This window comes from Megalobrama amblycephala, linkage group LG2, assembly GCF_018812025.1.
Source record: "Megalobrama amblycephala isolate DHTTF-2021 linkage group LG2, ASM1881202v1, whole genome shotgun sequence".
NCBI lineage: Eukaryota > Metazoa > Chordata > Actinopteri > Cypriniformes > Xenocyprididae > Megalobrama > Megalobrama amblycephala.
In genome coordinates this window covers 57,720,011-57,734,484 of record NC_063045.1, presented here as the reverse complement: position 1 = coordinate 57,734,484, position 14,474 = coordinate 57,720,011, and the positions used below count along the sequence as shown (strand labels likewise).

The 14,474-nt window shown below is 38.6% G+C and overlaps 2 protein-coding genes across 2 annotated transcripts in view; both read right to left on the bottom strand.

Annotated features, from left to right (window-relative positions):
* Positions 1–427: 427 nt before the first annotated feature.
* Positions 428–2,923, bottom strand: ppiab (peptidylprolyl isomerase Ab (cyclophilin A)). The gene is given in 6 exon segments (XM_048181180.1): positions 428–747; positions 839–959; positions 962–1,010; positions 1,085–1,173; positions 1,275–1,305; positions 2,705–2,923. Coding segments are annotated over 6 exon segments (492 nt in total). The 5' UTR covers positions 2,774–2,923; the 3' UTR covers positions 428–614.
* A 2,520-nt stretch (positions 2,924–5,443) lies between these two features.
* zmiz2 (zinc finger, MIZ-type containing 2) overlaps positions 5,444–14,474 on the bottom strand; it is a 41,587-nt gene continuing 32,556 nt past the window's right edge. The window contains exons 13-21 of the mRNA XM_048181520.1: positions 14,201–14,411; positions 13,983–14,088; positions 13,285–13,442; positions 13,131–13,198; positions 12,451–12,519; positions 11,726–11,970; positions 11,384–11,553; positions 8,456–8,680; positions 5,444–5,551 (exon numbers count right to left, since the gene is read on the bottom strand). Coding sequence (XP_048037477.1) covers positions 5,444–5,551; positions 8,456–8,680; positions 11,384–11,553; positions 11,726–11,970; positions 12,451–12,519; positions 13,131–13,198; positions 13,285–13,442; positions 13,983–14,088; positions 14,201–14,411 — 1,360 coding nt within the window. The remainder of the gene's footprint in view (positions 5,552–8,455; positions 8,681–11,383; positions 11,554–11,725; positions 11,971–12,450; positions 12,520–13,130; positions 13,199–13,284; positions 13,443–13,982; positions 14,089–14,200; positions 14,412–14,474) is intronic.

The window sequence follows — 14,474 nt, the reverse complement described above, 5'->3', positions numbered from 1 at the left end:
TTTTTTTTTTTTTTTAAATGTTTTAGTCATTGTGTTTGTCATTTTCGTTTATACAGTTTTAATGTTTCTTATTTTTATTAATTATTCATTTTTGTTGTTGTTTTAGTATGCCAATGAAAATATAAAAAGTATAAACAAATAAAATTAAACATTCAAGTAAAGTTTTTTTATTTTTATGGATTTAGTTTTAACCACTTCACTAGTAAAGTGAACAGGGCACCACCTGCTGGTCAACAGAAAGAACTGCAGCAGCACGCTGCCATTTTGGAACCAAAAAAAGACTTTAATGGGCTCCTTATGAATGACTTCTATATTACATGAACATAACAGCACAATGAGAAATGAAAGACATCAGGTTTCCTCAGGAACAAATGATCTGAGCTGTCAAGGAAAGAAAGAAAGAAAGAAAGAAAGAAATACAAAAATCTGTTGAAAGTAATCTTGATCCACCTTTAATCCATGTTTAACAAATTATGTCCTGGGGACCATCGGAATACATAAAACAGGACCATGACACATGGAATTAGCATCTCATTCAGGAATGGCAATAAAAAAAGAAATCTATATAGTAAGGAATGTGCATGGTTGGGATGGGAAGGAGGTGTAAGCGACAATTAAAGTTGGCCACAATCAGCGATCACGATCTTGGCAGAGCACTTCCCGCTGCTGCTTCCATTACCTTCCATAGCCTTCACCACATCTATTCCTTCTACCACTTTCCCGAACACAACGTGTTTGCCATCGAGCCTGTTCATGGAGAAACCATATTTAGGCACTATCATCACCAAATGTAAATACAAATTAAAAATAAATAAATAAATAAAAAGCTGCAGTTTACCAAGTGGTATCAGCAGTGCAGATGAAGAACTGGGATCCGTTGGTGTTCGGTCCAGCGTTGGCCATGGACAGGGTTCCTAGCCCTCCATGCTTCAGGGTGAAGTTCTCATCCGCAAACTTTCGCCGTAGATGGACTTTCCACCAGTTCCGTTATGGTTGGTGAAGTCGCCACCCTGCATGACAAAAGCATGACATCAGCGTGATGTCAACCACAGCATCCTATGACATCACATGCTTCAGAGCTTACCTGGCACATGAACTTAGGGATGACGCGGTGAAATCCGGAGCCCTTGTAGCCAAAACCCTTCTCACCGGTGCACAAAGCACGGAAGTTCTCTGTGTAGATATTGAGATATTAATATATAACGAAAAAGAGACTGCCTACATATTATTATTATTATTTATAAGAAACAAATTTAATATGGAAAAATGCTTACCAGCAGTTTTGGGAACAACATCAGCTCTCAGCTTTTTAAATAGAAGGGGGAAAATAAGAAATAGAAATTAAGCTGCTTATATGCAAAGTATGTGTGTAAAAATCATTGGGTGTTATCAAGTATTTAAAAAAAATTGCATCTCACTTGCTAATAATGTGTGTTCTATACATATTATATTTAAGTATGTGTAATGTATAAAAAAAAAACATACATACATACATACATATACATAGTTTTATATATATATATATATATATATATATATATATATATATATATATATATAAAAACTATGGAAGTCAATGGTGCCCCAAAACTGTGCAGTTTAACATTCTTCAAAATATCTTCCTTTGTGTTCAGTAGAACAAAGAAAATTATATAGATTTGGAACAACTTGAGGGTGTAAATGACAATTTATTTTTGGGTGAACTATCCCTTTAATTTAGGTGCAAAAATACACACTTATCCACTATGCATGACGAAGACTTATTTTTGTACCATAACCTTTCTTTAATGCCAAATTTTGAAATGAAAGGCAGCCATGAAAATCACAGCAAATCAAATACTGAGACAAACATTATCGAAATAATATTACAGAGTGTATATCTGCGTCGTGATAAGCAAATAAAGGATTTGCAGTTTTGTAATTTCTATTACCTATTTCTATTTTAAAATTAGGTAACAGTAATTTTTAGACCATAACTTTTAGAACAATAGCGGGAAAAAGACGTTTAAGATGCTATGACGTCGAGCAGGTTAGAATTCCATGACTTCCGCGTTTCTCTGGCAACATTGACGAGAACGCGTGAGACACTGATACTGCACGAGTGCGCTTATTGACATTTATCAAAACGTATGGGAATAGTTTTAAAGAGTCATTATTATAATTAAATGCAAATATTCAGTTCTGGTGAACAAGTTTCGCTATACAGCATTCACCCCTCCCTTTTCAAAATGGCATCTTGGGTTTTGAAAAAAAAAAAAAAAAATGGTGAAAATGGCGTCTGAATTAAAAAAAAAAAAAAAACGCGTGCAGCGCATCGCACGCGCAGACTGCGTCTGTAATCATCGAAAACTCCGCCATGTGCGCTCAGCTGTCAGTCTCCTGTCAAACACAGCAGCACAGCTCATTTTCTGCTGATCTTAGATTGCATTAAAGCATCAGAATGAAGAACTACGTTATCAATCACAACCGGCAACGCTGTAGCGTCTGATTAACGGCAAGAAACATTGTTGCAGTTCGGCGCGGGGGAAAACTGCTTCCTCATCCGTCCATCTCAAGATGCTGAAACACTCGATCAGATTACAACCATTTTATGAAAAATAAAAAAAAATAAAAATGGAAATGGAAAAAATTCGTTAGATTTAAAAAGACGGTGTGATGCGAACGCACATGAACCACCGCAATACAGTCACTTTCTGTGACCTACCTCCATTACAATCCTCCCGACACTCTTTCCATCGATGGTGATGTCAAAAAAAACTCTGGGGTTGGCCATGATGAAAAAAATTAATTTGTATTAGCAGCTGATCACCGAATGAATCCTACAAAATGCCGCAGCTCATCGGGAAGTAGGATGTGTGCGAAAACGGGATATATAGAAGCAGCCAGCAAACCCTTTTTTCAATTGGAACCTATGAAGCCATGGAACCGCTGAGTGACGTGCGCGTTAGCCAATTAGAAGCGGCGCGGATGAATAAATTACCGCTGCGCACGAACGCAGAGATCAGAGGGAGTGCGTTTGATTGACATCCTCATTGGCCCGTTAGAGTAGGCAGAAATGACGTTACTGCGTTCCATCCAATGAGCAACGAGGGCGGTGCCAGCGATCTGTCATGGCGCGAGGGCGGTGGCCAAAGACAGAGTTCGCCATTACTGCACAATATTTTATCACGATTAAGGAATGTTTTGAAGATTAGATTAAGGATTTTTCTACATTTATTACGTAATTATGCGAACTTAAGTTACATTTAAACTTGCCACAATAAGATATAAAGCGAACTAAGTGAGTCAAAAAAAGCTTTATTTTTCCCCTCAGAACGGACACGCCCCCTGAGCGGCGTTCCCGCGTCTTGACACAATGCGGTGCTGCTCACCTCCAAATAAAGCCAATGAAACTCAATGGGGCTTAAGTCTTTACTTATAAAACATAATGGAAATATTTCACATCTTTAGAAAAACAAATCGATTTCAATTGTACATGTTTAATTCAATTGATAGAACTTAATGATCCACCAACACATGACAGTCAAACATCTTTTTGAACAGTTTGATCAACAAGTGATGCTGGTTTCTCAGTTTTTCATGATCATGGTCACAGATTTTGATGAACTCATTTTCTTTTTTTTTCTCTTTCTAACAAATTCATAAACTCTGCTAGTTAACACAGAAGAGAGATGCATACAGGCCCATCAATTATCTTTATAATTATAATAACAATTATTATATAATCAAAGATAAAATTGTATGATACACAAATGACTTCAAACAAACGAAAAAAAGAACAAAAGCACATCCGTCGACTCATGATGCTCCCTGTATTGTTAATATACAAACTGCACTTCGCTAACGGTGCCCAAAGAGCGATGATAAATAATAAAATCAGACAAGACAGGAATCGACAGCAGACTCATCTCCCCTCCACCGTTTCTCTGGCGAGAAAGCGAGCGCTGAATGGAAAACGGGGGGAATGAAGCGCATGTCTGACATGAGCTCTTGTCATAGTGTTTCAAATGTTCTTTTTTCCATATCATGGGGTTAAGAGAAAGTTCACATCTGCGACAATAATAATACTATATCTGTACATATTTCACATGAATCCCAATGTTTTCCTCCTCAATTATGAGTGCGGCTATAAACATCAGTCCATTTCCTGTTGTGACGCTCCCACCCACCCAGATTTGTCCAAGCAAAATCTCACTACGGGAAGGTATTTGTCCAAAAACGCCCTCGTTGTGACTCCTCATGTGCATTTGTGTGTTTTGTAACCTGTCTACAAGGTGCTACTGGGCTGCTTGTGCTCTGTGTGGTTTCACACATTTTGTTGACAATGAAAACTTGTTTTCTACCAAATAACAGCCCAAACTTGCATATTTAAGGGCGAGTGAAATGCGTCTGCAAGTGAGGGTGTGATTTGAGCCAACAATGATCAAAGAAACTAGTCCTTTCTTGTAATGGTGGAAATCCACAGACCTCTACGCCTTAAAATCCACAGGGCAGGAAGACCATTTTTTAAAAAAGAACATTGAGGGGGGAAAAAAAACTAACAAGAGACAGACGAAAACAGAGAGCAGGGTGTGGCATCAAATTAGTCTGAGTTTGTGCCAAAACACACTCGCAGTGTGGCTTGAGGTGTGCGTGTGTGTATTTGTTTGGGTGACTGATTCTTTGCCTTTAAATTCCTTCGTGTGTAGGCAAACCCGTGGTGTGCAAAAGGTAATAGTGCACTTCTTTAATGCTACTCTTTAAGGTCTGACACATTGTGATTGCCTCTATTAGCACGTTCAAAAGGAAAAAAGGCTACACTTGAGGTCTCCTTCAAGTAAAGAACATTTTCGATTAAGTCATTTGTGGTTTAAAACCATGTTACATCACATGGAGCTAGCTTTGTGGTCATCTTTGGGCAAAAATAAAAGGAATAAAACATAAGTCTGCCTGTTTATTAAAAGAATTCGGTTTTGTTTTTGGCTTTCCCCGTGTTATTTCTGAAGTGTAGTACTTTAGATCAGCACTGAAGATAGTCCCTCATCTAATTTAGATTTAAAACAGGAGCTGCAATGAAAAACAAACAATGACCCGACCCCCCACCCCCCTCCACACACACACACACAATGTCATTTACACCACACGAGTCTTGATGTGAGATGAGGCGTCTTTCTACAAATGATTTCAAATTCTTTTAAACTGAAATTCACAATAAAATCTCGACAGAGTTCAGAGAAGCAGACGAACAATAACATTGTCACAGGAGGAAAAAGAAAAAAAAGATCTTCGTTGCACCTTCCCATGAGTCACTGCATTCCAGTCTCAGGAGGAAACAGTGCAAAGACGCAATCGGATATCTGTTACGCTTCCCAAACCTCCCCTGGACGAGCCGGGAGTGTGCGGGATTAGGGAGGCTGTCTGTTGGACGGTGATGCGCGGCTGATGCATGAGCGGGAAAAGGGGCTCAATTGCTCTCGAACAGAGAGAGCAGGTCATCGTTACTGTTGTTGGGAAGGTCGGGAGGACCCAAGTAGGACAGCAGCTCATCTGGGTTCGTCAGCTCTGGGAGAAGCTGGAAACAAAAAGGGAAGTCTGGGGTTAAGAATCGGCCTATGAAAATACCAAGGACACTCAAAACTCTCAGTTTATAATCGTAATGATAAATACAACATAGTTAGGACCTAAAACTGTTTTGCCACACTCGCCAATGGCCGGTGACTTAAGAAAATTTACCGGCCATAAATATTTTTTACCAGCCATGAAACTGTTTTTGCTAAAACAGGTAGTTATGACACAAACATTTTAGATATCATAAAAAATTCATTTTCTCTTTGTTTTTTGTTGTTTGATTAACAATAGAGGCACAGACAGCAGCAGGTTTATTAGGCTGTTGTCACTTTAAAGGGGTGGTTCATTATGATTTCACTTTTTTTTAACTTTAGTGTGTAGTGTTGGAGTTTGAGCATAAACAACATCTGCAAAGTTATGACACTCAAAGTTTTACAGAAATTGCTTTTTAAGGACTACAACAAACGGCTGGTAGGGACTACAATGAGCTTTTTCCTGGGTTGGTGACATCACTAACCCTAAAATTTACATAAACCCCGCCCCCGAGAACACAAAACAAGAACTCCGTAGCTGTTGTAGTAGAGTGTTGTTGTCATGCTGTAATTTTACGCCGGACTGCTTCACAAACGAGGGTCAATTCAATGCTGGATTTGCACAAAAGATGAACATGACGGCACATGCTAGTGGATGAGTTGAATCAACTCCACAGCAACTACATAAATTTATCCAGTTACCATTCAGAAACGTCCAGATTCATTCTAAAAGTTGTAACTCCTTCCTGAGTCTCTCCATCAGTGTCGACTCCGGTTTGAACAATGTAAGGCTGAACACCGTTACTGACAATCCTCATTTTGGCTGCGTGAGATTCTCCAGCTTTGTTGATGTTGAGCAACCGAAGCATGAGCTGTTAAAGCTCTGCCCGTTAGCAGCACATCATTTGCATTTAAAGGGGCATACAAAAACTGTGCGTTTTTGCTCATACCCACACAGCGAATTCCCATTCGCATCGTCTTGCGCTTGAATATTCCAATGGGCAAGGCTTAAACTTTCGTGAAAATGCAGCACTGGCCCGTCAACTGTCCTGAGCGTCGTTCACGTTCATGTTCTCACTACATTGCATTGCTAGAATTCATAATGTTAAGGTGATGATAGCAATGTTGCTGGGCAATGTTGCCGTCAACGGGCAACCTGATGAGACAGGGCAACTAATTAGGGCAACAGACAGTTGGCAGCAACTAATCAGAGAGGAGCAAATCTATTGCCAACTCAATAAATACTTTATTATAAACACTTTATTTATTTATAAGGCACTTGATTTCAACTTTTCAAATATTTTCTTCATTTTTATTAAAAATAAATGCCTTTCCGATCTGATTTGTGACAGGAAAAGGGAGAAGAGCGAGTTCAGCAAAAGGCGGATTTGAACCCGCGTCGATCGCATCAAAAGCTATTCATATGTCAAACGCCATACAGCCTACGCTACTACAGACGTTAAAAAATCCCGTCTTTTTAGTATTTAACTGAAATCATTCAATAGCTTCATTACAGCATACACACATTACTTTCGGACAGTTGTTGGTATTTTAAGCAATATATGAGGTAAATTCCCTGTTTTGGGTTGACGCATGACAACTTACTAGCGTAAAAAGAGAAAAAGTTCACACTCCTTTTCTCCGCTCCACTGCCGCTGAGAGGCCGCCATCTTGTTTGAACTTTTTCTGAAATCTCCGAACCGGTCACATGATCGGCTGCTAACATTCTGATTGGAGGATCTCAAAAAATTGCCCACGACTGATCTAACGTATCCAGATATATATTTGTTGCTCATTCTCAGTGAGAAAGTGCCCAAGCAACGTTGGTCGGCAACATTGCTCAAAAAGTTGCCCCGTGTATCATCACCTTTACAGGCCAACTGGCGATTGACAGTTTCATATAAACACAGATTTTTACCCACGAGTGTTCGTTTTTAGGCCCTGCCTATAAACTAGTTAAAAGTAGGTCTGCATTATCGCAGGATTAAATTAGATTAGAATTTTATGATTTGAAAGCAGAAATGGGTGGTTATTTTTCTATAATATATACTTGTTTGCTGCAATGAATTATTTGAAAATCTGAATCAGTGAACCTTTCAAGTAATTAAGCCATGGTCACATTAGACTTTGAGCATGTGAAATTTCTACGGACACTGCAACGGTTGTGATATGATGTCACACTCTGTGTCATCTTTTTTATGAACATAAATTCAACTTATAACAAATATACGTTGTTCTTCTAATTCAGCCAATAGGACTTATCGATCCTCTATTGCTCACACATCATTACGTGATGCGAATTCGCAGGTCAGAGTTCACCAAACTTGAACTTTGGAACACACTGAAATATGAAACAACTTTGCATGAACTTGCATTTCTGGTCTCCAGCATTCGTATGTGTATGAATGGAATGATAAGTGAAGTGTGACCACCCCATTTAAAGGTCATGTCACATTAGCATAAGTTCAGAGAAATTTTGCAAGGAAAATTTGTTGGACTGGAATATAACGGCGATCGTAGATAGTAAGAAGCGATTGATTGGGTACTGAACTGCTGACGAGACAGCGGAACGTAAGAGTTTCATGACTGAACTTGATATTTCTCCCATGGAATTTTGCTGAGCAATGGTAAATGTTAAAGTTAATAAAAGAACATGCATCCCAAAGAAGATGAGGGATGACCGTTATCCAAAAGTTTTAAACATGATTAATTGCAGAAATGGGACCTAAGCTGGAACGGTTGGCAAGGAAATCAAGTTGGTAGTGGGTGTACACGGAGTAAAATGCTGCGTTCGATTGAGACTCTTAGCACACCTAATTCAAGTGGGCAAAATTCATGACCGTTTGATCTGGAATAGCTGATTGATTCTGACTTACATCAAGGGGCGGCTCTGGAACATCACCAGGTCCCCCGGGGCCCCCCAGCCCAAAGCTGTCTGTGTGCATCCGGGGATTCTGGGAGGAGTTGCGGGAGTGCATGGGTCCACCGGGGCCACCCATGTTGGAGTTACCATGGAGAGCTTGATGCTGCTGTTGCTGCTGCTGTTGTTGCTGCTGTTGAAGGGGATTGTGGGAAGGGTCCATGCGACTAGAGTGGGGCATCTTTATTCAGGAGGGAAAGTGTAAAGAGATGGTCAGTGAAGCTGGAACACACTGCACAGTAATTTGAAGTGACTTGTCTTGTGCTTCTTTTGAAGCGGGTGTGAAAAGCAGCAGCTGCGAGTGACAGACAGGAACACTGTGCTGTCGCACACAGAGCTGTTTGAATAGCTCTTACATGCAATGACATACGTGGATGACAGAAACTAAGATGCCAGTAAAAGATATTTGGGTATGCATTCAGCACAATAGTTGCAGCAAACTAGCCATGCCATTTCGAGTCATATAGTCAAATAAATTTATGGATCTACATGATTATTTCATTTTAGGCTTTAATCTGCAAGCTAGTTGGCGACAGACAGACAGACAGACAGACAGACAGACAGACAGACAGACAGACAGACAGACAGATAGACAGATAGATAGATAGATAGATAGATAGATAGATAGATAGATAGATAGATAGATAGAGAAACAGACAAACAGATAGACAGATGGACAGATGGACGGACGATAAATAGATAGATACAGACAGACAGATAGACAGATAGTTAGATTGACAGACAAACAGAGAGATGGTAGAGGTCGACCGATAGTGGATTTTACCGATAATGATAACTAGGTTGGACCGCACTGGCCTATAACCGATTAACCAACCGATACTGAACCATGAAAATGTACTGTGCTTATTAAATGAAATATTAATATTAATGTTAAATATTAGTACTTAATCATTCATGTTAGTTCATAGTGCATTAACAAATGTTAACATATACAACTTTAAAATATAAAAATGTATTAGTAAATGCTGAAATGAATGATCTAACAATGAACAATACTAGATAGACTCTTTTTGTAAAGTGTTACTATTTCATATAAATCCAAACAGTCATGCTTAAAGATGGCCATCTTTAAATATCTACACAAAGGCCATAGCATTAAAAAAAAGTTACATATGTATACTCTCACACGTTACTTGCTTCTAATTTAGAACACTTGATGATTATCTAATAATACAGTACAGTCCAAAAGTTTGGAACCACTAAGATTTTTAATGTTTTTAAAAGAAGTTTCGTCTGCTCACCAAGGCTACATTTATTTAATTAAAAATACAGTAAAAAACAGTAATATTGTGAAATATTATTACAATTTAAAATAACTGTTTTCTATTTGAATATATTTCACAAAGTTATTTATTCCTGTGATGGCAAAGCTGAATTTTCAGCATCGTTACTCCAGTCTTCAGTGTCACATGATCCTTCAGAAATCATTCTAATATGCTGATCTGCTGCTCAAGAAACATTTAATGTGTACAATTGTACAAAATATTTGTGTACAATATTTTTTTTCAGGATTATTTGATGAATAGAAAGTTCAAAAGAACAGTGTTTATCTGAAATCTAATCTTTTGTAACATTATAAATGTCTTTACTGCCACTTTTGATTGATTTAATGCATCCTTGCTGAATAAAAGTATTCATTTCTTTAATTTCTTTTCAAAAAAATAAAAATAAAAATTCTTACTGACCCCAAACTTTTGAACGGTAGTGTATAATGCTACAGAAGCTTTGTATTTCAGATAAATGCTGTTCTTTTGAACTTTCTATTCATCAAGGAATCCTGAAAAAAAAGTACACAACTGTTTTCAACATTGAAAATAATCATAAATGTTTATTGAGCAGCAAATCAGCATATTAGAATGATTTCTGAAGGATCATGTGACACTGAAGACTGGAGTAACGATGCTGAAAATTCAGCTTTGCATCACAGGAATAAATTACTTTGTCAAATATATTTAAATAGTACACAGTTATTTTAAATTGTAATAATATTTCACAATATTACTGTTTTTTACTGTATTTTTAATTAAATAAATGTAGCCTTGGTGAGCAGACGAAACTTCTTTTAAAAACATTAAAAATCTTAGTGGTTCCAAACTTTTGGACTGTACTGTATGTGTTACAGGTGATGATTAAAAAAAAACAACTGTAATTGGATGCATTTCTGATTTGTTTCTGTCAGCAGCACGAACATATCAGTTTGCTTTCTCACGTCACTATCTTTACTATATTGATATAGATTAATGCAAACAGATGTCAGAACTGCATCTATTTTTGTCACGCTGTTTTACCGTTTGAGGTACTTCTAATGTTAGTGTCCTCTTAGCATTGACGGCAAACATACTGTCGTTCTTTCTCTACTAATGCAGCATCTAGTCAACAAATTTATAATGATATGAAAACATGTAGTGTAGTGCACTGTATACATACCGTTTTGATGTCTATGCTTTAAATCTGCATCTGAAATGTCCCTCTCCGTGAAGCGCGCAGTCTCACGTGTCAAAACAAACTCCACGAAGCGTCTGTGATAGTTTTTATTTCGCCTCTAGAGGTCGCTCTCATACTGTATAATGACAGCGGACCATTCTCAGCCACTCCAGCAACAGACGCAACCAACAAAAAAATATCGGTATGGATTTTTGCCAATAACTGATTGTTCCAGCAATCAGTTATCAGTGCCGATTATTTGACAAAACCGATCAATCGTTCGACCTCTAATAGATGGACAGACAAACAGACAAACGGATGGATAGCTAGACAGATAGACAGACAGACAGACAGACAGAGACAGACAGAAGGACTGACAGACGGATAGACAGACTTTATCAATCCCTTGTGGTAAAATTATATTTACAGGCAAACCCACCTGTCCTGACATCGGGTGTCCCACAGGTTTTTCAGGAGTAAGGAGCCCACTCGGCAGGTCAGGCTGGTAGGACAGTGGGGGCGGCCCGGAGGCAAACTCCCCAAGGGTCGGTGTGCCGGGGGCATTGGGAAAGTCTGAAAAGCCTGGTTGGTTAGAGTATCCTGAGCCACCTGAAAGATATGCAACAATAAATCAACTGGAGGTCAAAATGTACTTCATCTAAATCTATTATGACTCCAAAGCAGAGTATTCACTTGTAAGATGCTTACTGAAATGTTTTCATAAGCACATAAATGCTTTTGTGGTCCCTATGAGGCCTTTACAATCAGATGAGACAACTACCTTGGCTGGGATAATCAGGCGTGCTGCTGCTGCCACCTTGTGGCAGAGACTGGTAGGGCGAGGAGGCCGGGCCCAGAGCTGCAATCATCTCCATGACGCTGGGCAAGATCATATGACTAGGGCTCAGGGTGCGACAGCGTTTCAGGGCAGGGCCGTCTGGGTCCTCTTTAATATGCAGGTCTGGTTTCACCGGGACTGGCTTCCAGCTACACACCGGATCAATGGTGATCTCCTCATAATCCGAACTAAACACAAGGAGAAAGAAGTTAAAAACTAAAAATTCAGAACAAACCGCAGCTTATTTTGGCAAAGCTTAAACTTAGACAGGAAGTGGGTATCTGACCACCACATAAATCAACTGACCACCTTTGATGGAGCACAGCTGGACAATACTGGTGATACTAATGCCATGAACCTCACAGAATTCTGGAAAATGCGGCTTCCTTGGAAATGCTCATTAAAACAGCCTGGGAATTTCTAAACAACAATCTGTGCACTCTGACTCTGGGAAATTGGGTAGATGCCAGCCAATCATACTGGATAGGCCAATTTCACCCAGCTTTTGCCATTTTTTGTGTGCAACACATGTCACATGGTCAGCGAACAGTACATGTACGGTCCATGGACTGGAAGATTACAACTGATAGTAGTATAATTTAGGATATTTTTATTGTCCAATCACAGTTTAGATGCTACAGAGGTTACATTATTGCAAAGAAACTTACTTCTGGATATAGATCAGAATGCCCAACATGTACTGGTCCACTTCTAGCCCCTCCAGAAGAGCTGTTTTACTGCAAAGAACAATATGTCAGCTATATACCATGTGAATACCATTTTTAGGGATGCACCGATATGCAATATGATATTATACAGGCCAATAAGCAATAACTGTTTTCATGTTATGGCCAATAATAATAATAATAATAATAATAAATAATAATATTAAAGTAAAATATTTCTTGTTTTTTTAGATTAATTAAATAGTTTTCTAATATTATTATTAATACAATAATATTAATAAATATTTGTTAAAATAAATATTAAAGTTCTATAATATTTTGTCCAGATAAATATAACAATTAATAAATATAACATAAAAACTAATGAAAACTCAAATCATAAAAAAAAAAAAAAAAAAAAAAATCAGCATCATAACATTGTTTAGCATTGTTATTAAATGTAGAGTTTTTAATAACTTTTAGTGAGTTTTGTATGATGACAAAGGTGACAAAGACATGCATACACAATTATAAATCCAATGTTATCTATTCCTGAAAATCTGTAATATCAGCAATAACTGCTATGGTATGGTTATATCGTGCATCCCTAATCATTTTCTTAGTTTTAAAATAAGAAAAATGGCATGAAGACAGAAAGCAAAGGAGAAGAACACAGTTCTTACTTGCACACAGGACAACGCCAAGTTCCTCTCTCACAGTTGAGCTGCAGGTACGATTCCAGGTCAAAGCACTATGGACAAACAAAGATGTTATTTATCACAGAAACTCACTTTATGGTGTCATGTGATTCAAACTTAAGTTAGTGGGCCTCCTCACCTGTATATGTCTGCAGTCGTGGCCCCTGGCAGGAAGCTGGATGCGCCGGAAGGTGATCGGACACTTGAGCGAGACCTTAATGGCCGTCTGTTCCACGCCGTCCTCGCCATTAAGGCCGGGAGTTCCTGGGATGGTACCGCTACTGAAGTTCCTCTTAACTGTGAAAAAAGACGAGTTGTCATTGACAAATCCACGTACAAAAGTTTGGGGTCGGTAAGATTTTTTTACATTTTTAAAAGAAGTCTCTTATGCTCACCAAGGCTGCATTTATTTGATCAAAAAAAAAAAGTGATATTGTGATATATTAATACAATTTAAAATATCCGTTTTCTGTTGTAATATATTTTAAAATGTAATTTATTCCTGTGATCAAAGCTGAATTTTCAGCATCATTACTCCAGTCTTCAGTGTCACATGATCCTTCAGAAATCATTCTAATATGGTGATTTGCTGCTCAAGAAACATTTGAAAAACAGTCATGCTGCTTAATATTTTTGTGGAAACAAAATTGATGAATAGAAAGCATTTAGTTGAAACGGAAATCTTTTGTAACATTATACATGTTTTCATTGTCACTTTGATCAATTCAACGTGTCCTTGCTGAATTAAAGTATTTTAATTACTTAAAAAAATATATCTCACTGCCCCTAAACTTCTGGATTTTACTGCATGTGCAAAAGATTATGCCGTTCACTCACTCTTAGTGACACAGTGCTCTGCTGGCAGGAGCCTCTTCTTCATCAGACCCTGAAGCACGGAGCGCACAGACGGCCTGTGAACCAGCTGCAGCACGAACAGATGAGACTACGGGGGAAAAAGAAACAGGAAATGAACACTGACCCATATAAAACAAGTATTAGTCAGGCTGTTTGTAATTAACTAGACGAAAATGTGCAATGTGAGTCTCTGTACTTACACAGCAGCAGGCTGTGACCGTTATCTGGATGGTGTTGCGTCCTGGCTGGCACACTTGCTTCAGGTAAAGGGGTTTGTGGGAGGTCTTGTTGTCCCCGCGCTCGATGGTGAGAGGCGTGGCGTTGACGCTCACCTGCACCGATGCCGGCCAGTTGGTGTTCATCTGCCGGTCTTCGTGGTGATAGCACTTAAACTGCAGCTCCAGGTCAGGCCTGTTAAACACGTGATGATTAAACATTGAATGCAACAACACCGACACATTAAACATTCACAAA